Genomic DNA, 26,320 nt, shown 5'->3' with positions numbered 1-26,320 from the left:
TGTGCGCATTATGATCATGCAACCTGATGATCCATGTCAGGCTGTCCCGATTGCTGAGGGCACTAAGGATCCCCCGGGAAAGCGGATGGAGGATGAAACCAGTGAGAAAATGGACTCAGGGATGGATGATGAAATGACAGGAACATCTCCAGATATTGCAGGTAAGACAGTCGATTGTGGTGGCATTTAACCCTTTTTATGTTGTCTAATTATGCCATTAAAAGAATGAAATGGAGGAAATTGGTGGCATATTTGTGAGAAAAAGTTTTGACTGCGAGAAATTATCCAATCTTTCCTGAGATCTTTCCTGAGACCTGAGTTCTCGCTACCGCTAAACAAAGATCTGAGGACATCCAATTATGGGTCACGTCAGAACGACCTTTCATCCGACCAATCAGAGCATCGCTTACCAGACTATGAAAGTGACAGTCGGAATTTGATTTCTGATCATGCAGCCTCGAAAACTTTAACTCCAAACGATAGTTACGGGTTTAACAACTGTATCCATCCAATCTAGACCATCTATTAGCCATTCCAGAATGTTCTTTTGTTCAGGTTTCAAATTTGTAATTGAGAATTTGTCAAAATATGTTTCGAAGCGTAGTCGCCAATTTGAAATTGGTGCCGTAAAGCACGAGAAAGCTGCCTTCTGATTTTACATTATTTACCAGCAAATTTTCCAGGGATAGACAGTCAGTAGTTTGTTTGTCCAGGATTAGTGAAAAGTTGGGAGGGACTACTTGTTACCTCCACAAATCTAGTATATGTTAAATGAGCTAGTATACCGAACATGCCGACAAGGTGAAATGACCTCGGTCTAGTTAGATGGGACCAATGGTGTCTACCCCTGTGTCTGTTCAACAGTGTCTGAAGCACTATTTGCTATATGGGGAAATGTTATTTGTCCAACCCTGACTCAATCGTGTTGTTGATATTGTAGACCTCAACTCTGACAGTGACGATGAGCCTGTGGTCATAAAGAAGAAAAACAAGAAACATGTGAGTGTGTATTTTCATTTGTAGACAGCCCTGATAAATTATCAAAAGCACAAACAAATCTGCTCAAAGGGATAGAGAAACTCTTCTTATAAGCAATGACAAGTATTGAAAATGTGTGTACAACTTATGCTTGTTAATGTTACAGTTGATGATTGACGACGACGATGATGACAGCAAGGACACTCATGGTGATGTGGACCGTGCCAGCAGAGATGGGGAGAGCATGTCTGATGAAGGAGAAGCTAAGAGTAATATTAAAACTACGAATGTAAACGGTGCAAAGAAAAAGGTACTTTTATTTAATAAAATACTAAGGTACTTTTAATAAGTCCGTTCCATTTTTATTTCGTGTTGTGTAGATATCAAAGAATAATATGTCAAGTGGAGCTGAGTGTCACCTGGTATCTTGCGATACGATACGTATCACGATACGGACTGACAATACTACTGGTATCATGATACACCACATCAAATAGCAAGAAATGATGAAATCACTGAAATACAGTACTAATACCTCTATCTTCAAACATTTATTTATTGTTATCTCAAAAACGTTAACAAAGAAAACCACAAGAACAAAAAAGTGTTAAATTAAGGGATAGTTATTAATGTAACAGTTGGTACGTCCTCGTCCTTGTGTTCTGCCATGCTTACAGGTGGCGCTATGCTACTTCTTCCATTATGGGAGGTAACTCTATCAGTTAGTTCCTGTTCTATTTATTGCATATCGTGATCTCACAAACTGACGATTCAAGTATCGTGTACCTAAGTACCCATGATATCGTAGGTATCGGCCCTAATGTCAGCATTTTAGAGGCAAAAACAAAATCTGAAAGTCAGACAAGACTATCTAGACCTCCTCAGAGGTTCCTTTTTTTATAATTTTTTATTTTTTCAATCATTTTACATCTATTTGATAACGTGACATTCCAGTACATAGTTGATTAATCATCTAAATAGATGATGGCATGTTGACCAAAATTTATAGAATAGGTCAATGTCACACTCAATAATCGCTGCACATTTAGTAAGGTTGTATTAGTTTCTTATTTCGTTCTGAAAGACTTGAAATGATGGGAGTCTCTTATTTAACTTACTCTTAAATATAAGGTCTTTTGTTATCAAAAAGATGATATTTAGAGGGTCATTGCGCTTTTCTGGAAAGCCAATCATCACATGTTTCTTTGTAATTTCGATTTGGATGTTAACCTTTTGAAGTAGCCAAACTTCAAGTTGACGCCAGATTTGCTGAACCAGAGGTTCCTGCTTGGATTTGGCTGGAATGTTGTCAGAGGTGGCATTAAGCCAAACAGACTCAATATTATTCTGAAGATACCTACTTTCATTTAACTTTCAGATTCTTTGTTATCATTTTGATTTCAAACTTAAATAAAAACTATCAACGTTTAGGTGACATAGGCCTTTGGTATACATGGTATAAGCAATTAGCATTCTTCCATATTTTCCTATCATTATCGTTCTCTGTGCAAAGTTTTGGGCAGGCCCATCTGCGCCAGGAATCAAGCATGCATCTGAACGTGTTGAATATGAATAATGATTTATGTCACATATATAAGAATTTTTCTATTGATGTTGCAAATAATTTTGTAAAGAACCGCATGCTTTTAACCAATTCTATTAACACATGGTCTGTGCATACCACTAAGAATATCTTGTTACATTGCATTTTCCAACCGCAAAGACCCAGCACTTACTCATTATTGTCTTTGGTGGTTCCAGACAATTTCCGAGGCTCTCTCCAGCATCATGGATAGTGATTCAGACAACGAAGAGGATGCTCAGTCAAACTGTAAGTTGAAGCTTGTGTTTCGTATGATCTACAGTGTTCTAATTAAGGGGGTCCTGTGATCATTGAGGCTTTCACAGATAGTATTTGAATCTGGGGTCCCTCTCGATTTCTAAACTGGACCCCTTGACTTTAATTTTGAACACTGTGTCCCCACTGTGTCAGTGTTTTACGACTTGAGGCTTTCAACCGACAGAAGCTGACACACCATGATATTGTTCTGTTTATTTACTAAGGAGGAGCATCATGATATTGTTCTGTTTATTTACTAAGTAGGAGCGATGTGATGTTATATTGGGGGCGAATTGGGCAAGCGGACAAAAGCGCTAGGTGCTGAGATCGTATCCCACTTGTGACCGGGTTGTTATTCAGCCTTGGGACCAGCAACGTTTACAGGACCTTACACTGTTGTCACTCGCCTTAGTGTACAGTACAAACATACACCCTGTCCACTCAGAAGAACCCATTCGTCCGATGGTAGATGACCAGATGGTGGAAACACGAATACGTACATAAACCTGAAACATGAGAATTAAATTTGTGGTGTCACCGTGGGCAAGTGACTTAGTTCAAATGTGTCTATGGGTAACCAATATGTGAGATGGATGCACCCCTGGGCAGCTTAAGTTGTATACTCTCCAAGGAGTTGAGAATGATAACTGGAATGCGAATGGATCCACTGGTCGGGGGAAAATAAAACAAATTTGAGCAGATACTAGTACCTGGGTACCTGCGGTATGTGAATGTATAATGTAATTATAATATTAAACTATTAGGTAAACTGCCTGCCACCCGATATGAGTTTTATGTTTATTTAGTGACTCCTTGTTTTCAGCTTCTATGAAGGTTGATGAAAAAGGCAATGCTAGTGGAGAAGAAAGTGACAGCTTGACAGAGGTCATCAAGAAAAAGAAGGTAATTTGTGCTGTATGTACAGTGATGATCTTCATGTGTCTCACAAGTGAGATCTTGCTGTTATAAATCGTGTCATTTTTTACTTATCCTACATTACACCTTAATGCATTGACTGCTTACCTTACGACAAAGAAGACAGCGCGGTAATATGGATTGGATGTGACATGGACAATATGTCACATGACAGCGGAGGTGGTCCTGTAAAAAGTGGACTTGAGTCGGAAACAGCATTTCTTTTTTTCACCCAGGACCATCGCGAGACGCTGTCTTCTTTGTCGTAAGGTTAGCTGTAAATGCAGGATAAGTATACAAATGTAAAAAAATACTTAGATTTTACTAATTATGCCCATAACATATGTTTGTTTTTTTGTCTACAGGCAAACAAAGAAGCTGTTGACAGTGAGGATGAAGGTAAATGCTGCTCACATGCATCCCCAGTGGTTCAGGAATTGTACAGATGTAATTGGTTGGTTTGATGTTTAACACCGCACTCAGCAATATTCCAGCTATATGACGGCGGTCTGTAAATAATCGAGTCTGGACCAGACAATCCAGTGATTGGCATCATGAACATCGATCCACGCAATTGGGATCGATGACATGCATCGACCAAGTCAGAGAGCCTGACCACCCGATCCCATTAGTCGCCCTTTACGACAAGCATAGTCACCTTTTATGGCAAGCATGGGTTGCTGAAGACCTATTCTACCCCGGATCTTCACGGGTCTTATTGTTATCCCTCGAACATATCAGAAGTAACAAGATTTTAATCAACCCTGTTAAAATGAATATCTTTGCTCGTTAGTGATGTTTGTGAGCCAGGAAGCTGGGAAATGCTGTGACTATTCATAAAAATAAATGAGTCCAACTTATAAATGGCAAGCTAATAATAATGTGTGATTATTTGATTTCACTTTTTCAGATCCCAAACAAGATGCCTCTCAAACAAAGGTGAGCATAGATGCAAAATGTGTAAAAACAGGTCTGAGATGCTCTTATTGAATTCCAACACTGGGTTATGGAGATTGACCTCTTGCAAAGAGCTAGAGGTCAATCTGACAGATGGGATTGGCTTTAAATCTAAATTTGAAAAATGACATTATAATACCTTTGCAACCAGCTGACATAGGACCAATGGCCGTAACACAAATGACATATTTCTGACAAATGACTTGTTATTTTTCTAGTAGGATATCAGTTGAAGAATGTACTACACATAACTAAAGTTACCTTGAAGCAGGGGATTACCATGGGACCTGGTAAATTTCCTTGCATTTTGCTCAGACTTTATGGAACGTTTCTGATGACCCTGGCCAGGCTTTATTATTGTTGTTTGTTTCTTGATGCCGCACCCAGCATTATTCCAGCTATATGACTGTGGTCTGTAAATAACTGAAACTGAACCAGACAATCCACTGATTGACATAATGAGCATCGATCCATGCAGTTGGGATACGATGACACTCATCAACCAAATCAGCAAACCTGATCTCCTGATCCCGTTAGTCGCCTCTTACTTTGTTATTGACAAACCTGTGCTGGTCATAAGAGGCGACTTAATGGGTCGGGTGGACAGACTCGGTGACTTGGTTGATAATGTGGCATCTTTCCCTGTCAACATGGATGTTGTTCACAATTTCTAGCAGTGAATTGTCTGGTACAGGCTTGATTATTTACAGGCGCCATCCTTTGGCTTGAATATTGCTGAGAGCAGTGAAGGACAAAAAAAAAAATATATACATGCTGCTATGGTATAGCTCTAATATTGCTGAATGCTGCCTAAAATTCATTCACTCTCTTGCTGACTTACTGAAACAACGTACGTATGAATGGTTTCACAACAACTGGTGTCTGATTTCAGATGAATATATTCAACAGTGACCTCTTTGATGCAGAAGATAGTGATTCTGGTTAGTAAACATACGGTTTTGGAGAATTTTTAAAGTCTTGTCAGACAGAATCTTATTATCCCATGTTATTGTTCAGCTTACGTGTATCCACCCAAGAAACTGTTACAGTTTGGTATTTTCACATCACAATTTGGGAGCAGAATAAGTCCTTAGTAACTTTGCCTACGATATCGATACTTAGGTACACACGATACTTGAATCGTCAGTTTGTGATTTGTGATGAATACCACAGGAACTAATAGAGTTACCTCCAATATTGGCAGAAGTAGCACAGCGCCTCCTGTAAGCATGACAGAACACAAGGATGTGGTAGATGAGGACGCAGCGACTATCCGTTACATTTAATGACCATCTTTTCATTAAAAACCTGTTAAAAGATGGTACTTGTTGTTTCCCTGTCTGGCGCTCGGCATTAAGTGGCTCAAACAAGGACTGGTCGGCTCGGAGTCAATTTAGTGTGTCTGAGTGGGGTATTCATGTTAAACTGCGGCATGGTATCTCAGTGGGCTAGCACTATAAATCGGCATCAGTTTGGACTAGTACTAGCAGCCACACACACAAGTGTGCATGCACGTCGCTATATAAGTGCAATAATCTTGGACGCGACGTTAAACCCTATTTCACCTCACCTCACCTCACCTCACCTCACCTCACCTCACCTCACCTCACCTCACCTCACCTCACCGTATCGTTATATGAATCATATCGATACTCAGCTCTAGTGTCAACCAATCTCATTAAAATCAGATCTTAGTTCTCGCTACAAAGATCTGAAGACATCCCATTATGGGTCAGACCGACCTTAGGTGAAATTTGACTGACCAATGGAATGACTGACAAGAAGTTGACATGAGCCAATCCGGAGGCTTCTTTCTTGTGCTTTACGGCACTAGTTCCAATCTGACGACTATGCTTCAAAACATATTTTTGACAAATTCTCAGTTAAAAATTTCAAAACGGAACAAAAGAACATTCTGGAATGGCTAATAGATGGCCTAGATTATGTGGATTCAGTTGTAAAGCCCATTACTGTCTTTCGGAATTCCCTGTATTAGATTTTACGTGGTTGCATGATTAGAAAACACATGCCGACTGTCACTTTCCTGATCTGGTAAGCGTCAGTCTGATTGGTCGGATGAAAGGTCATTATTACATGACCCGTAATGGGAAGTCTTCAGATCCTTGTTTAGTGGTACAACATGTAGTGAGAACTAAGATCTGATTTTAATGAGATTGGTGTGTCAGCATACCCCGAATCCTTGTTCATGCTGTAACGGTGGAAGTGGAACCATCAGTTTGCTTGGCAAAGATTGGATTATTAATAGGCTGCTATGATACAGCTACAATATTGCCAACTGCAGCATAGATTGATAATAACTCACTCACTCACTCACTCACTCACTCACTCACTCACTCACTCACTCAGATTTAGCGATTACAAAGATATCAGCGATGACGAGGCAGAGTGAGTGATTGAAAGGTGGAATTGAGGACATGACATAATTTAGATGTGATGTGATGTAATTGCTAATAATACAAAAAAGTACTGGTTTTAGCTGGAAATATCTGAAAAAACAGTAACACATGAAGTGATTGATAATGCTACCTGTGAAAACATTTAGCTTAACATGATTACTAAACTTATGATTTGTGAACTTTCCGATTCATATTCTCAACTGCAGTGTACGTTACTCTATATAAGTTAAAGAATCAAATGTGACATGTCTAACCTATTACAAATCCTGCAAGAGCTATCAGTAAAGCTGAGTGTGTATATTTGTAGATACGGCAGCACCCCCTAGGGACGGGGACAGTGACGGCAGTGGAGGAAGGAGCAGTGATGAGGATAATAATGCAGATGACGAGGGATTTGATGAAGACAACCTTGATCCCAAGCTCAAAGCCAAACTCCTGAAAATGAAGGTATTTCATTATTGACAACTTATCATTACTGAGAAAAATCAAATAAAAAAGATACTGCCTCATAAACGCAAAGTGAAACAAAAAAGATGTTTTTACAAATGATCTAAACATTTTCAAGCAGCTTTATGATTACCTAAAGTGATATAACTATATCTTTTGTACTTGTTACCTATTAGTTTTGCACACACAGTTATTGGGATACGATGACATGCATCAACCAAGTCAGAGAGCCTAACTGACCAATCCCGTTAGTCACCTTTTACGACAAGCATAATTGCCCGTAAGGTGACTTAACGGGATTGGGTGGTCAGGGTCGCTAACTTGGTTGATGCTTGTCATCGTATCCCAATTGCATGGATCGATGCTCATGATGTCAGTCACTGGATTGTCTGGTCAAGACTCGATTATTTACAGACCGCCGTCATATAGCTGGAATATTGCTGAGTGCGGCATTAAACAACAAACAAACAAACATATTAAGTGTTAGGAATAACAAATTTAGAAACAATAACTGATAGAAGTTCAATTATCCAGGGAGCAGCCAAGAAACCTCGCCAGGGAAAAGACAGGAAGGCTAAACCAAAACGAGACGACTTAATGGACATCCACAGTGAATCACAAAGGCTTGTCCGAGGTCAGTGATTGAGAGCATACAGGCAGAGGGACTGAACACTGTCTGCAGCTAGAAACTAAGACAAATACAGACATTTTCATAGTCATCCCAGTCACAGATTGTCAGTCCTGCTATGTTTCGTCTCGTTATCTATGTATAGCTGTTTTCAGTGGGGATTTAGTAACATAATATACCCCAGTATTTTGCTTGTCCTAAAAGAGCAAATACCTTGTAAAATGAATGTAAAATAAATGTCGGAGGCTGCACGGTTTTCCTGATCCGGACTATGTACAAGATACTATGATATAGCTGGAATATTGATGAAAATGTCATATATTCAAAACTACTTTCACTACACTTCAATAGCTGTTTCTCTGATTTAAATACTTCTCTGTGACATGTTTTTACGTTTTATTCAGAGTCTCAGGTGGCATTGCCATATCACCAGCCGACGCCCAAGTCTCTCAATGACTTTCTGGCACGAGCGACAAAGAAACAACAAGATTACAAAGCTCTCAGGGCAGTCCGAGAATTCAAGTAAGATAAACTGTTGTTTCCTTCTGTGTACGTGTTGATTCATGGGGTAGTAAGTATTTGTCGTGGTCTTTTATTAGTGAGTGTTGCATTTCACTGATCGGAGATGTAGGGCTGCAATGCCACAGAGGGAGACGCCAAGAATGTTCTTCACGCATTTTCTTATGTTTGAATCGAACCCAGGCTATTGGTATAAGAAGGTCTGCTAGCCTAGTGGTGGCAATATTTCTTACACCCCTGTAGGTGTACTATTAACTATTAGCATTTAAGGGATGTAATTCTGAACCAGTTCTCAACTAAATCAGTTCTGACAGAAAATGTAAAAATAGGAAACATTTTTGTCTCATTCAAGCAGAACCGGCTACAATGACAAAAATAAAGGCTTACCTAACTCAATCACTGATAATCCTTATGCCAATATTGTAGTGTGTGACTATTGGCTAGTCCAAAGCCCAGCGTTAGAAACAAACAGTTTTAGACCACTAGTCTCCACTTGTCCTTCTGATACCTTAACTATTGAGCAGTTTGGCAAGGACTATAGGACTAGCGCCAATTTCTAACGCTGAAAAGCCTGAGTCTTGAAAGATTCTGTTAGGTCGTAGCCAATAATTTGGTACTTAAATTATTTGGGGGATACTCAGATTTTGTATTACCGCAAAATAATCTATCTATGATTCACAGTTGCATTTGTCGGGCAACATACCTTCAGTCGGCTCTCCCCATCAGGGTCATCTGTAGCTAGTTTATAACTGTCAGGGTATTGTTTGTCAGCTGCGCTGTTATCTGATGCCTGTCTGGCGTTAAGAGTTACATCCGACTGAAGGCTTAACTTCAAATTGTTGTTACGTAGCACGCCCTTAGTTTGGTAATCTTCCCGAGGCCAGGGCCTGTTTATAGAAGTCCACTTTCCACCCTTGCCGAACTAGGCTGGAATTTCCAGGCTTGTTCGTAGCGCCACCAGTGGCTATTACGAGTTATGACCTTTCTTTGTCCCTCCTATTGACGAATCAAATTCTATCTTTTCTCATATCACTTGCATTTGCTTCAAGCGAAATGGCGGCGCCCAGTCAAGACGATCTGCTCGATAATCAAGATCTATTTTGTAATAAAACAGGTCTTACCCTGCGAAGTGCATCAAATCATGTGAGCACCTTCATTACAAGCATGAAAGAATTTGTAAAATATCTGTCGAAGGCACATGCTAATATTGAGATAACCCCGAAATGTTTTTTATTTCAGGAAACCAAGTGTGATTCAACATGTGATTGCCAACTGTTCCCCAGCTGTCCTATGCTCCTCCAGTCAGCCTCAACACAGTGATACAGTTTCCACACCCACCCCTAGTTATGCCACGCCCACCTCAGATCCAGTCACAAAGACTCAGGATCTCAAGGATGAATCCACACAACAGGATGCCCTCAGTAAAAAAATGGACTTTGAAGGGGATGAACTCCCTGACTTGGATGAAAACTTTCATAAAAATGACAATACTGTAAATAAAATGGAACCGACAAACCCTGAAGAAATGAATACAGAAACTGTGAATGAAGTTATGGATGTCGATCACGATACAACTTCAGAAGTGACGGTGGAAAACGTACACAAAGATAACAGCTGCCTAGAAAGTCCTACAGACTTGGAACATGCTGATGTAGATAGTAACAATGACACTAAACAGACTGATAGCGTATGTGTTCCCGGTGAGCTTCCTGGGGACAAGGACCATAGTGCTAATGACAAGGAAGAAACAGCTCATAGTGATGTAACTCTTGGCATGACGCCCAAAATCCATGTTTTGTCCTCTCTGAAGAATGAAACGCCCAAGTTGAGCGGTGCGCCGGACTCCTTCATTGATCTGGATGACGATGGTGAAGCGGAGCCAGTGTACACTGGTAGAGATAAACTCATGAACCGATTTTTGGAACATTCTAAAAAGAAGCAACACAAGCATGCCAAAGATGTTGATATTAGGTAAACATGTAAATATTGGTATTCACGAAATGCTCAAATGCTGTCTTTGTTTGAAAACATGTGTTTTGTTGAAATGTTAAGTTCAATATGTTCAAAGGGGAAACATTGAAGCTGTGTTTATTTTGTATTAGCTGTTTCTGTTTTTAAGAAAAATTAATTTGGTTGTGGCTTTTGGTAAAACCTCACAAAAGTTAATAAATGGACCCATTAACATGATAAATCAAAGCAAAGTAACTCTATCAATACAGCAATAGGAACTAACTATTTTAGCCCATTGGTCCTTATAATGATAACGTAAAGCAAAACCTTTAAAGAGGGCAAATTTCTACTAGTCCTTATTGGGCAGTTTGACAAGGACTAGAGCTTTGACCACTGATAACATTTCTTTGCTTGTTGGATATTACCCAGAGCTAGATTTCCCAGTTGAAACATTTTAAGAAATTAGATAAAATATGTATTCATGTCAATAACTTGAAGACCGCCTCCATGGTCTGGTGGTAGAGCGTCCGCCTGTGAGCACACGCATGCACGCACACAGACACACACACACTTGTGCGCACGCACACATGCATACACACACGCACACACACAGACATGCGCGCACACACACACGCGCTCGCGCACACACACATGTATGCACGTCGCAATATAAGTGTAATAATCTTGGATGCGATATTTCACCTCACCTCACCAATAACTTGAACCAATTATGGTACATATGTTGCAGTATTGTAGAGAAAGCAGCCGTGTCTGACGATACGACGGAGCTGAAACTGACGTCCATTACGTACCACGTGGCTGAGGAAGAGGACAATACACTACAGAAGCTGGACAGACCAGGTGAGGTCATAGGTCAGCGGGAAACAGGAGTACATGTATATTGTAATGAGTCTGCGTCTTCATCAACTGCTATTTCAACTTCTTACCGTGTTTTTGTTAACTAATTAGTTAACAGATCAGTGTGTTGTTCCACAAAGCTATCTTAGAGCTACAACTGTCGTAAGTGTTAAAGTATGAGACTTATGATTGTCTTAACTCTAAGATCACTTTGTGGAATGGGGCCATGTTCGCCCTAAATGTCTCAAGTGGTTTTTTTTCTTTCTGAGACTATTTACATATCATTATGCAAGAACTTCAAACTGTGGTGTGGGTATTCAGTAGTTTATTCGCTCGTCATGCTGAAGGCCAAGTCAAGCATGCCTAGACACGTTTCAATTTAACATGCAAATCAAAGTATTTGAGCATATTTCTTGGGTTAACAGTTATTGTCAGGCAGTTTGGTAGCCCAGTTGTTAAATATTCACTCATCATGCATGGTGCTATTCCCATGTGTGAACCCCCAAATCACCACTCGTTGAAACTTGGTTAATAGACAAAGGGAGGTAACTGTTTAAACCAAGTACCACATGCGTGTCTTATGGTTTGGGATGGTAACAATGTACGACATGGCTCATGGTGTTTCATCATAGACATAGCTGTCATGCAGTCGCAGTGAAACACTCAACATGCTGCATGAACTTCAGTTGGTTACAGGTTAATACAACAGGTTAATTACTGTAAGAAATAATGAGTGTTTACTATAAGTAATCATGTGAAGGGTGAGTCATTCTCCTTGCCCGATGCTAATAACCACGGATTTGCCTAGGCTTAATATTTTTATCCCTCCTTTTCGGGGGTTGGGGGGTAGTCAAGTGGTTCAGGTCTTTGCTCATCACATTGGAGGCCCAGGTTTGATTCCCATCAAGTATGCAATTTGTGAAAAATATTTCTGGTGTCACAGGCAATGATTTTTCTAAAACTCACTCATTTCTAATGTCACATTAATTTCTTATTTTTTGTGTTTGAAGGAGCCAAGCTACTGGCCCTGAAAGAGCAACTTCAGAACAAAATGAAGGTGAAACGCGAGGATTCCCGTCAGAAGCGGCAGGAGATCTATGCACTGGAGAATGAGGAGGGTTTTGAGGGCGGCACTGACACGGAGGAGGAGAGAATCCTGGACAACGCTGATGAGATGTCGGAGAAGTCGGACACTGACATTGAGGATGATCAGTTCGATGCCGAGTTTGGGGAGGAAGAATTTGAGGAAGAGGAGGAAGTTGAAGAAAGAGAGGTACGATACAGTAACAGGACTTTGTTCAACTGATCAGTGGTGCAACCCGCTGTCCACCATTATGTTTTGGATTCTGGATCTTTAAAAATATTGAAACGATTTCAATGTTTAACCAAAGATCGGTTACTGGAGACATTCATATTGCCAGCTAATTTGCCAAGTTTTGAGAGAGTCAGAAGCCACACATGCCCCCTCAGTTGAGCACAGATTTCTGGTATTGAAAGGTAAAAGTTGTTGATGAGGGCCATTAGTCAGAGACTAGTCACAATACAGACGGACAAGTTGGTTCATAACCACAAGTCCGAAGAGCTGAACCTATCCATCTACTTTTTATTAGGGGTGAAGTCGTCAGTTTTCATGAGCCAAAACGATACATTTCTTTCTTTATCGAAATGAGACGATACACTGAAATAAATTACTAACTACTTGTTTAATGATTACTGACGTTTGTGTCAGTCAGATATCGCAAAATGCATTGTAATTAGCGTTTCAAGTTCACTACTAAAAATAGCATCGAAGAACATGTGTCTACAGCTAGCTTTCCCTTTTGAACTTACTCTGAAGTATTTTATTTTTTTATTTTATTGTTTATTGTTTATTTAAGTTTCCATGCGATTCGACGTAAATATGACCATCATGACCTATGTATCGTGATACGTATCCTATCATGACCTTGCTGTATCATTTCACCCATACTGTTTATGCTCAGTTGCCCTTGTGACCAGCTCAACTGCACCAGAACCCGAGACTATTTGGGAACACGATCATGATCATGATTAATTATCATTATGAGCAAACACTGGCAAAACACAGATTCTCATGGGTATTCTGGGTTATAATAGGTCTCCAGCAATCTGTGCTGGTCGTAAGAGGATTGGATGGGCAGACTCGGTGACTTTGTTGACTGTCATCCTTTTTCTGCTTGGCAACCAAACGACAACCCCAGTTTCACATGGATATGGTGAGTTTGACTGTTTGATGTGTTGTGGCAGGCAAACCCTTTCTTGGACGGGGAGGCAGAGGAAGATGATGACGACTACAACCCTGACAAGGACGTCAATGCTGGGCGTGCTGATGACGATGATGACATTGAGGATAGTGAAGAGGAGGAGGGAGACACCATGAAACTAAAGCTGGACACATCTGATGACGATGCAGACGATGACCTTGAGAATCTTTCACAGAGTAAGACCAGACAGATTGTTTTTCCCTGTGGGGACTCCAAGTTAGAATTGGTTCCCAGTCTGTTCTAGTCGTAAGAGTGTGTCCTCGTACCCTGGATTGTCTGGTCCAGACTTGATTATTTACAGCACGTTTTTGTGTGGAACCTATAACAAATGTAAGGGACACTTTACATACTAATCGGAGAGGTGCAGTGCAAAGTTTGATTTTGATGTGGATTTTCAAAAAAAATATGTTTTTGATAACTTCGAAATATGTTGGAGTTGAAGTCAAGCTTTTGGAAGTTTAGGGTTTGGCTCATGCCAAATAGTCAGTATTTGAGCACTATGGGTGAAAAGTGTACCAAATGTGTGTTATGTTGTCGATATATCTGAGATTTTTTGGACCTGCTCATTTGGCCCAAGATCTGAAGCAAATATCAGTAAAACTGCCAAGTCATGTTTTTTATTGTAATAACAAATGTTATTGATTTGTAGAGGTGACTTTCATGTCACAGGACCAATAAACAAGAAGAGGCTTTTTAAGTTTAATGTTTAGTTTCATATGTTTGCATTAAATGAAATATGACAATACTCCTGAATTAAAGAAAACAAGGACTTTTCAGAAAATCCCAATTGTGATAAAAATCAAGTTTTTTTCCCCATTCATCTACCAGGGATAAATCCCAGTTCATATGAACATGATGTAAGGTACAATTACTGTGGCATTATCATGTGTGTCATTGTGTCAGATGTGCGGTCCAGCTCCAAGAAGAAGCGGAAACACGTGCGTCAGCTGACCATCAGTGATGACGAGGAGAGCAACCTGCCGCCCGCCCAGGCCACCAGACAGGAACCCAGCACAGGTAAACAGGATAGCTTGAAGGTTTGGGTGGAATTTCACTGCTGTCTCCGCTGCTGCAGGGGATGTTTCTAATGTTAACTACACAAAGACTATTGATAACACTGCCATATAGTAACTTTGTGGGCTCTAATTTTGAACCAGTTCTCAATGCTTCAATTTTGCTGAATAACTGTAAACATAGAAAACATTTTTGTCTTTTTCAAGCAGGACTAGCCACAAACTCTTAGGACTTGTGAATTAGTCTTTAAAAACCCGAATTTCAAAGCCTGTATTAGGTATTATTCTTCCCCTGAATACTTCCAAATGGCCAAAGGGCATTAATACTTTTGGTACATTTGAAAAGGTCAAGGTCACACAATTGTGTGCATATGAAAAGGTCAAGGTCACAAGATAAAAAACTCACAAAAAGGTTTGTGGTTACAATTTTATGCATTTGTCATTAGACTTGGTACCCATATATACTTTCTCTGGGATGGAGCCCTGCTTTGAAAAGGGTTTGGTCAAGTTACGGTCAAGGTCATCTATGTTATTGTGATGGTTGTCAGAGTCATTGCCAGTTACTGTTACATTTTTACGTGTAGAATCCAGAGACTTGGTGATAGTGGTCATGTTTAGGGTCAAGGTCTGAAAGAAATGTTTTGGGAGCTTTGAGGAAATGGTGGTGAATTGTCTCCTTCTGTTTTTGGAAGTACTTGCAAACACCTAGTTGATTAAAGTCGCCATAGGCAAAACATTTCATGTGAATTTATAATCAATCTGACTCACACAAGAAATTAGTTCAAAAGTGTTTTTATTTCGACTTTATTTTGTTTCTAGGTGTGTTGGCACCATACCCCTTCACGTGGGTTTCACCAAAGTGGTAAACGTCTAAGACCTGCATCACTTTGAGCTTTCCTCCCACATTAAGCTGACATGCTGCGATATGACTGAAATATTGTTCAAAGCGGTGTTAAACCCAACTCACTTACTCTCTATATTGACTTTTCTTTCCAGCCAGTTTCAAGATTCCAACAGAAGGGGTATCTCCAAAGGACAATTTGGAAGAAGATGACGACCTCATGTCCCCCCTCACAAAACACCTGACAGCCACACAAACACAGGTGAGTAGCAGTCTGGCTTCACTGACTGAAAAAAGGTGATATTTCAGTGTCAGACATTCCTTCATGAATAAGACCCGTGAAGATACGGCGTAGAATAGGTCTTCAGGCGACTAAGCTTGTCGTCAGAGGCAACTAATAGGATCAGCTGGTCAGGCTTGCTGACTTAGTTGATGCATGTCATCATATCCCAATTGGGTGGATCAATGCTCATGATGTCAATCACTGGATTGTCTGGTCCAGACTCAATTATTTACAGACCGCCATCATATAGCTGGAATATTGCTGTGTGTGGCAGACAACATACCTACCTACCTACCTTTATGAATAATGTACTGTTTGCTGTCCATACATGACCTCTTATGAAGCAGAAACGTATCACAATGTATAAAGTTGGTGGTCTATAATTGCATACCCAGCATTTGAAATTGGCAATAGTCCTTTAGTCCTTGCCAAACTGCCAAATAGTAAAGGTAACATAAGGACTAGTGAAAAAAATGTCCTTTTTAAGGGTTTTGCCATATGTTATCATAAGGACCAGTGGACTAAAACTGTTAGTTTCTATAGCCGATTCCTAATACAAACTATTTGACTAATCCACCTCTCCAGAAGCCCAAGAAGACGTCGAGCCTGTCGCTTCCTATTGAGGACTCCCAGGACCTGTACGGCACTGCAGCAGAGCCCTTCTCCTCCTCCATGTACCCCGCCAGTGATGTCCAGCCGTCCCAGGGCCTCAACTTCCTCATAGAAGACTCGCAGTCTCAGATGTTGGATGCTGATGGGTAGGCCAGAAATGTTACAATGAAGTCATTATATGCCACATCGTCCCGTGTACAGCACACAGGTCACGCACCTCATCTATTCACTCCATTCCTCATTCAGTGGCCTTTGAAGACCCAGGTTAAGGTCTTCAGCATCCCATGCTTGCCGTAAAAGGCGACTGTGCTTGTCGTAAGAGGCGACTAACGGGATCGGGTGGTCAGACTCGCTGACTTGGTTGATGCATGTCATCGTATCCCAATTCCGTTGATTGATGCACTGGGTTGTCTGGTCCAGACTCAATTATTTACAGACCGCCATGATATAGCTGGAATATTACTGAGGGCGGCGTTAAACAACAAGCAAACAAACAAATCAAACCTCATTCAGGTATAAGAATTAGTTTGAGAGTCCTCTCATGTTCGTCATCTTCTAGGTTCTTCAAAGTGAAGTCCACCACCAAGAAGCCATCACAAGCCTCTCTCGGGCTGAAAGACATATCTAGCACCCAGGACAACATGGCTGAATTCATGGGCCTGTGCTCCGGCCAGTTTGTAGGTGAGTTTCTGGTCCTGCTGTGTGTTTGTTGTTAAACACTGCACTTCCACACAACTGCCAACTCTCCCGAATTATTTGTATATATTATGAAGTTGCTTTTTACAAAGTCGCTGTATGGCGACAAGAATTCTTTTCCAGGTAGCCAGTGGTAAAATCAAGAAGTCAAGCCAATATTGTCATGATTTTATCAAATAACTATTATAATATGTACAAGTCTTAACACTAGTCTATCCAATGAGCACTGTCAACTGAAATAAAATTCCAATTACCGTACAGCAATATATATGTATTTCTGTTCATTGTTGACTGTAGGAGGTATTATACGAGAGTACAATTATGAGCAGACGTGTTTTCCACAATCAGCTGTTATTTATTTTTGTGTCTTCAAATACAAAGCAATAGAATTTAGTTGCCACAAGATATTTTTCAAAGTAATCATTTGGCTACGTCTGAATTTTAGACAGTAGACAAATTGAAATTTAGGTCAAATTGGCAACTTTGAGGCCTGTTTTAAAATGTTTTTCTTTCTGATTGCAATCAACATTCTGTGTGAACAACAGGGTGTGACACTTTACTTGGTACTTCAGTAGAAAATGTTTCTTATATACTTGCTGACGTGTGCAGTCCATAGCGATGAGGGTTACTTTAACAATCTTCAGCTTTAATGATTGGGTGTGGGTGGGTGTTTAACGCCATACTGAGCATTATTCCAGGTGTATGGCTGGTCTGTAAATAATCAAGTGTGGGTCAGACAATCATGGACATGAGCATCGGTCCAATTGGGAATTGATGACATGCAATCGACCAAGTCACCCGATCCATTTAATGGCCTCGGGGATACAAGTACATGAATCTGTTCACAATAGATGTGGATGATAGATGCTGGGAAATCCATTTAATTTTCACAAGGGCCATAAATGCAACTATGGCCAAATGAGTGCTTGAGTAACATAATGCCACGTCTCATCGTGGATTACTGATGTTTTTATGCTTTAAAAAATCCGTTTTTTGTTTTTTTTGTGAATAATATTTACATATCCATTTGACATCATATTCAATCTTGATCTTCCAGAAAGTCAAGATGACAGTAAGAAGTCGTCGTGCAAGCAGCTGTTTGGCAACAACGCGGACTCTGCTGCTGATGCAACACAAGGTGGCATGGATGAGTTGCTGGGTCTGTGTTCAGGGATGTTCCCAGGAGAGTGAGTAACACTTCTTAGAAAGTATCGTTGGTTCATAGGTTTCCGATATACGTTTTCGGACGGCCATGTTTATCGCAATTGCCCTCGCTATAACATCACACAGAAATTGTAAATACTCAGATGATGGCTTGCTATTAAGAGAAAGTCGCCTTTTATGAGCGAATGAGATGTTTTACTGTTGTTCATGTGATTAGAGAGAAAACTACAACTGTTTCTTAAGCGTCCAAAAATCCATAACACAGGGATACACATAGGTGTGGAAAATTACCTCATCACATTTACTTATATAGTTATACTAAAGTTCTGTCCGTCCGTCCAAACACTTTGTCAGCGCGATTTCTCTTAAACTATTCAGTGGATTCATCTCAAACTTAGTACATATAATCTGTGTCATATGGCGGGGTGCAGTCAAAAGAAAAAAATTGTTTTTATTAATTTTCCATTTTTTTATGAATTTTTCAAACCCTAACCCTATCCATTATTTGATTTAAAACTTCTGACACATAAGGCGGGTCGGGGGTATTAGTAAGCCACGCTCACTTTTGCCCTTGTTTTCTGATAGATTACAGCTGATGAAAAGTACTCATTCATCATTGTCAGTAAGTTAGTTCCCTCGCACATTTGTTCAGTGTCAGTGAGGATGTTGGGGACTCTGGAATCTTCCACAAGATACTCTTGTAGTTCATTGCTGTATCTCACATTAAGCAGCCACGTCAGTACTGTTAAAGATGCGTTAGACCCAACTCACTCTCAAGGCATCACATACCCATGGGATTCAGGGTTAGAATTGGTCCTAAGCAACCTCTGCTGGCTGTAAGAGGCAGCCAAATGGATCAGGTCATCTGACTCAGTGACTTGGTTCCTTGTTCCCTTGTACCCCAGTGACATGGATCGTTGCGGACAATATCAATCTCAGGATTGTCTGGTCCAGACTTGATTATGTACAGACGCTGTAGGGCGGTCGGGTAGCCTAGTGGTTTAAGCTTTCGCTTGTCACGCCGAAGACCCGGGTTCGATTCCCAACATGGATACAATGTGTGAAGCCGATTTCTGGTGTCCCCTGGCATGATATTGCTGGAATATTGCGTAAAAGCGACATAAAACCATACTCACTCACTACAGACGCTGACATACAGCCTGAATGTTGCTGAGTGAGGCGTTACAAAACAGACAAACAGTAAGATCATGACATTTGTTAGCAAACTGACAATGTACTTCAGGGCCACTCAGGGCAAGTCTCAGGGACGCAAGAGGAAGCTGGAGGAAGATGAGGAGAGTAATACGTCCTTCACCTTGCTCTCCGACAATGAGGCTCAAATGGACAGTGATAAGGTATGACTACAAACATTCCAGTAGATACTCAGTCTGTTAGATGTAGATCTTACATCTGTATAACATCTGTATGAAGCTCAAGATCTACAAAACTCATTTAGTCAGGTTTAAGATTGATTGATAAGGTATGACTACTCAATCTGTTTCATGTTGATCTTGCGTTCTCTTTGTATAACATCTGTATGAAGCTCAAGATCTACAACACACATGTAGTCGGGCTTAAGATATTTTAGACTATTGACTGATGACTGATCATTTTCCAAAGAATGTTTATACATGTTATGAGACAGGTAATTTATGAAGAATAATGTCTTGGAAAAATCCGAGAAATTTTCTGAGGCAAGTGTTTTTATCAAGCTGTAACCTGATTCATTGTCACTTGCAACTTGTGCAGGATGAGCTAGCTGATGATGAGAATCCTGATGAAGACTATGATGAGGTTGATGGAGACATTCCTCAGAAACCTCAACAAGTGAAGAAATCGTTCCGAGGGTTCAGAGGAAAGATAACAGGGTAAGAACTGCTGTGTGAGAATTGTTCCTTTGTGTGTTTATGTTGAATGGATATTATGTTAAGATTAGTATTGACAGTAAACATTGTATTGCAATATTCACAGATATCATATTGTGACTAAAACATTATATGATAACGATTTAGCACTAATTCTGTACATTCAATGAAAAAATATGTGCAATCCTTTTAGTATAAATTATTAACTTAAGTATATGTTTGTGTTTTTTCCCTGGTTTTAATAATTCATTATGCTGTTTCAATTTATCTTTTAATTTCTTTTAAACATCTTGTTTGTTAGATTTGGTCTTCAGCAACTCTTATTTATCGTAAGAGTCAACTAATGATATCGGGTTGTCGGGCTCACTGACTTGGTTGACAGCTATCACTGGATTGTGTGGTCCAGGCTGGATTTGTATCTAAGATAATATTTAATAGTTATCAGCAAGATAGCATCTATGTGTACCACATTTGATGAAATAGATTACAGTTGTCAGCATGTGTTATTTCATCCCAGTGTTAAAGTGAGAAGTGACTTAACAAGAAAAACACATTGCTGACGAAAACTGTGGATTTTCATATTCAGGAAAATGCGACAAGAGTTTATCGAGGATGAGGCAGAGTTGTCCGGTTCAGAGGCGGAGAGTGATGAGGATCTGGACCTCCCCGAGGATGAGGACATCATGGAGATGGAGCTGGGGGACCAGGATATAGCAATGACCGAGGACGAGCTCCGCAACCAGGTTGGACGAGCCCATCTGTGAGTACATATACATCTCAACTCTGTGTAGACATTCTCATGCTTCACAATAAATACCTGCAATATTATGTAATTCATGAAGTTTTCATTGTTTAAATTGTAAATATTTCTGTGTTGTATAAAATCATATTGAAATAGTGACTTTTGTGTAGGCTTGATTTATTAAAGGTAGTGTTACGTAATTTCATAATCATCCTTGTCATCAAGGACTTCATGAGTATATTGTTAACCCAAAACAGGAAGGAAACTATCGATGCCGACAAGCGTGAGATTCTCCGACTACAAGAGATGTACCTGCCGGATGGAGATCTGTACTCAGAAGGGGGAGGCAGGATGAGAAGGTTTAGATGGAAAAATATGGGTAGGTTGCATTTTTAATGCTTTCATATTTATGGTTCAAGAGATCATTGAAGCTGGAAATAAGATAAGCTGACTTAATTTAGGGGTGGGGTCTTTGAAAATGTGTTTACTTTAGTTGTTTGTGTACCAAATCAAAAGTGTTGTTGGAAGACATGACATGACATTCTAGTGAATGCAATATATTCTGTTATAGCCTGGTCAAGTGGGTTATAAGTAGAAACTGAATTTAACTTTTTGTCAGCATCGTTAAACTGGTAATTTTGTCTGTTTTAGTTATTGTTTCTTTCATAATTATTACTATTATTTAGTTGGCTAACTTCCAACCCAAGGAGGTATTGGTGGCCCAGTCATCTAAGGTGCCATGATTCGCTGTGCAGAGTTGCGTCCTGAGGGCTAGCCAGAATCCTATGATTGTGGTTTCGAATTCCCATTCACCCCGATTATGTTTCTAGGTTTGTCAGCACCATACCCGTGCTCGTGGGTTTCACTGAAGTTGTAAATGTCTGAGACCTGCATCTCTTTTCTCCCACATTAAGCTGACACGCTGTGATATAACTGGAATACTGTTAAAAGCGGCGTTAAACAAAACTCACTCACTCACTCACTCCAACCAAGACTTCCACAATGTGTAATACAGAAAGGTCGTCTTCCTGACGATTGTGCTTACAAAACTTGTAGAGCTGCATTCTTCAACTGTGCCATGATCCATTGTTCGAGGGCTTGAATTCCAGATTTGCCTTTGCTATGCTAATGGGTTTCACGGAAGTGGCAAAACTTGGACTTTCCTTCCATGCTAACAGACACAATGCGATAAACTGATGTCACTGGCTAGGATGTACTTGTTCATGGACTTACATGCCGGTGTTTCAGATGACGATACCCAGCAGGACATGTTTGGAGGTGGGGGGTCTGACGAGGATGCACCAGAGGAGGATGCTGACGAGTTAAAATGGAGGATGGAGAGATTTGAGAGGGAGAAGTTTTTACAGGAAGAAAGGGTATGGAATGTTGGAGATTTACACTGTATTCACCTAGTCTGCTAGAATGTCAATGATCAGGATTATGTGTCATGATTCCCTGCCAGGGTGAGACCTTGATCTTAATACCAATCACTGGTTCAGACTTTATTATTTACAGGCCATCTTCAAATAATTGGAATGTGAATGTGACGTTTGATAGAAAACAATAAAATGAAACAAATGTGTATCATCTTTTTGTTTGCAGGAAAAAGATGAGAATGAAAATGCGAACAGCCAGTTTTTCAAGCTCGGCAAGAAGTTTGCTTTGAAAGTAAAAGGTATCCTTGTTTTGTTTGACGTGAAAAAGTAAATACTTAAAGATGATTCTAACCGGTGGGGATTCTGGGTAAGAATATAGGTGGTCCCCTGCTACCTGAGCTTGTTGTATGAGGCAACCAGATGGATTGGGTGGTCAGGGGAGGTGACTTGGTTGATTGCATGTCATTGTATATCAACTGTATGGATCAATGCTCATGATGTCAATCACTGGATTGTCTGGTCCATGCACGATTATTTACAGGGCGCCATCATATAGCTGGAATATTGCTGAGTGCACCGTTGAACAACAAACAAACAGTTGGAAATGTATACATTTGGTTATGCTTGCTCTTTCATAGAAAGTTAACTCTGTTTTCAGATCCCGTGAAGATACTCCCTGAGAGAGAATGCAAGAAGCCCCAGGCTGAGAAGAAGGCTGCCCCAAGCCCGGCCAAGCCAGCACTGAAACCAGCGGTACATACATACGTTACTTACACACCACCAGGCTGTGTATTTGTTGATAGTGTTTATTGAACCTGTGTCGGACTGAAAATCATCTTCATTGAGTCACACACCTCCATGTTATGAGTGATTTAGATCAATGGAGTAGCTTTATTCTTGATGATGATGTACAAGACCAGGGCCCTGTTCCACAAACCGATCGTAGAGCCACGATTGTCATAGGTTAAGACTAAAAAGATAATAGTTGGTTCTCAGGCACCGCCCACTAGGGCTGCAACGAATACACTACGAGGCGAATACGATTCATATCACGAATATAGGGTAACGAATATGAATATTAATTCACAATTACAATAACAAGTCAGCAGTTTATGTATTATTAATTATATTCAGTGAAACAATAACATCATAATTTATTTGACATGGTTTGTTAATTATGAAAAAATCATACATTTATATACTGCACTTATCCAGGTACTAGTATCTGCTCAAATGTGACAATGACCTGTGAAAACAATACTATCAAATTAAATATTATTAGAGTGTTGTCATTGAAAGAAATCCATGCATGTAATATGTTGTTATGGACATTTTTAGGTACAGGGTATGTAAATGTTCATGATAGCATATACATAATTATTCGATTCTAGTGGCCATGAATAACGAATTCAATTCATGAATGGTTACGGTTCGATTCGCCAAATACGCAAGTGAATCGTAACAGCCCTACCGTCCACATCATCACAAAGTTCGCAGCACGCTTCGTTTTTATTTCCATTTTTGAAAAACCAAAACAAATCCTTGAATATTTCAAGGCCAACAGAAGTCAAATACTGTATTCCATTATTTTACTCATCAAGGAATTCATTTATGTAGAGAGGCCCTTTCCCAGGTTGATTTACACAACTGTTTATTTGGTTACATACTAGTTTGAACATCCCTAAAAAAAAGAAAGAAAAGACACCACCCACCCGACTATATTTTCAAAAGACATTGCCTGAGAATGAATTTATCTTTACATTTTTAAGCCTTAAAAAAAAATCATTTATGATCGTCTTCACGCTACAAAGGCTTTGTCAAATGGGCGGTTTTTCGTGACCCAATTGTACCAATATGTGAAGGCCATTATTTGTTTGCCATTATAATGAACTATAACTATTAGCTGCTTGAAACATTGCTCTTCCTCACCTTTCAAAAATATTTACAATGTCTTCAAATTTGTTCTCAAATTTGTTGATTTATGATTAAATAACATTTAAAAATATCATCATCTCTATTAAGTTGAAGCAGTATTGCCTCCTGTTTATCACACTATTTTAGGATAATGTCTTGTTCGTGTCAACAGAAGAAAATTTTTGTAACCAATTTTAGACACAGAGGAATGCAGCTGAAGAAATGCATGTAAGGTTGTAACAACTGAACCATGCATTCTTGGAAGTTTATATTTTCATAGTGCACATTTGTTTCAGAATCAGCGAAAAGGGTCCTTCCTCACACGTGGTAAAGAAGCACTGGCAAAGATTGCCGAAAGAACAAAATCTGGAGTCAATCCCAATGCCACAAGACATTCGAAAAACTTTGTATTCCAGGTTGTCTCCCCTGAAAAATCTGAAGCTGCGCTACAGGTTTGTGTTATAAGCAAGCACCTGTCTGATATTGTAATAGTTGTACTGCATATAGTGTGATGTGCATGTTTTTCTTCCCACAAAGCAAACTATTATCAACATGATAGAATCTAACATTCCCGTTAAACATTAGGTTTAGGCGATTGCTGTGGGAGCTAGCTCTATGAACATGTTCTTAAAGTTGTATTTTTAATCAGTACTTCCATATTTTCTTGATTATAATGCACGCTTTACTACACAAAACAATGCTGTGTATAGGGGTTGCACATATTACGTGTCTTCAATGAGTTTTGATGTTAGGTATTGACATTTTGATTTGTCATTAATGATTGTGCCATGGACCATTGTTAGTTCAAGCAGTCGTTACACGCCTTCTATCTGAGAGTCCCACTTAATCATAAAATATGGTAATGACTCCATTGTTTGGGGTTCCTTTGCTGTGTGTAGAGTTTGTATTTAATTTCTACATTACCAGTATTGCTTCTAAATGTTCCAAATTATTTGGTGGGTTTTGAACATATGTATATATATATATATATATATATACTTTCAGTCAAAGCCAGTTTCCCGTCCAGCAGCGCACAAGAGGCCATCTAACTTGCCTCCTGCTAAACGCCAGAGAACCAAGACACACGAGTCAAAGTCCAGTAGTAGTATATTCAATCTCCTAGAGAGGTGACATGACAGTGTAGCAGCCGACGCATAGGACATAACCTGTCACCACATCGATCTCGATAGGGCATCATAGGTCCCATGCTTGTCGAATGAAGATGTTATGTGTGACGTGTGTACAGACTGATTATGTATCATCTGATAACACTCAGATGATGTGGATACTTGTGCTGTTTGCCACATGTGTGGTTGGCCTCGATTCAATTCATTACAGTGCTGTAAAAGGCGACTATGCTTGTCGTAAGCGGTGACAAACTGGATAGGGTGCCAGGCTCGCTGACTTGGTTGATGCATGTGATCATATCCCAATTGCGTGGATCGATGCTTGTGATGTCAATCACTGGATTGTCTGGTCCTGACTCAATTATTTACAGACCGCCGTCATATAGCTGGAATATTGCTGACTGCGGTTAAACAACAAACAAACAAGCAGATATGATATGGCCAATACATTGCTGATGGTGGCATCTCACAACATCCACTCACACGCTTCACATCATCTACACTCCAACAAAATGTTTGGACTACTGTTGAGATGGCATGCTGGAAGATAACAAAGGGGACATATGTTTAATAGCTCAAATATGTATAGATAACATGTTATCATTTGAAAGAAAAGATGATCATTATTTATATGTGAAAAATAAAATATGTAAAAAAAAACAAGTATGTTTGTCACAGTCAGTATTGAACTGCTTGTACATTCAAAGCAGGCACAGGTCAGTTGTTTTTTATGTCAGTGCACATGTGCTTGCTATGTATATATTATGTAAAAAAATTTTATTTATCATCTGTCCAGTGGTTTCACAAAGATTCTAAATCTGATGCATGAATCACAAATTTTTTCTTTATTCGATTTTATGAGTCTGATAGTTTGTTGTACATAGTGTCAGAGATGT

The 26,320-nt window shown here is 39.8% G+C and overlaps 1 protein-coding gene across 1 annotated transcript; it reads left to right on the top strand.

Annotated features, from left to right (window-relative positions):
- The first annotated feature begins 10 nt into the window (after positions 1 to 10).
- LOC139443673 (claspin-like) lies at positions 11 to 25,539 on the top strand. The gene is made up of 29 exons (XM_071224614.1): positions 11 to 161; positions 941 to 999; positions 1,145 to 1,288; positions 2,740 to 2,809; positions 3,642 to 3,721; positions 4,099 to 4,132; positions 4,644 to 4,672; positions 5,583 to 5,631; positions 7,415 to 7,554; positions 8,089 to 8,188; positions 8,587 to 8,704; positions 9,941 to 10,672; positions 11,400 to 11,512; positions 12,520 to 12,782; positions 13,775 to 13,967; positions 14,695 to 14,808; positions 15,801 to 15,907; positions 16,514 to 16,686; positions 17,100 to 17,221; positions 18,294 to 18,423; positions 19,644 to 19,755; positions 20,150 to 20,268; positions 20,852 to 21,025; positions 21,265 to 21,386; positions 22,256 to 22,383; positions 22,610 to 22,682; positions 23,042 to 23,136; positions 24,594 to 24,749; positions 25,303 to 25,539. The coding sequence occupies exons 1-29, from the start codon at positions 11 to 13 to the stop codon at positions 25,426 to 25,428; spliced, it is 4,026 nt and encodes a 1,341-aa protein (XP_071080715.1). The 3' UTR covers positions 25,429 to 25,539.
- Positions 25,540 to 26,320: the final 781 nt, after the last annotated feature.

The sequence above is a fragment of the Haliotis cracherodii genome, unplaced genomic scaffold (assembly GCF_022045235.1).
Source record: "Haliotis cracherodii isolate W230 unplaced genomic scaffold, xgHalCrac1.p SCAF_5, whole genome shotgun sequence".
Taxonomy (NCBI): domain Eukaryota; kingdom Metazoa; phylum Mollusca; class Gastropoda; order Lepetellida; family Haliotidae; genus Haliotis; species Haliotis cracherodii.
The sequence above is the reverse complement of the archived record's forward strand: the minus strand, read 5'-3'. Positions and strand labels throughout refer to the sequence as shown.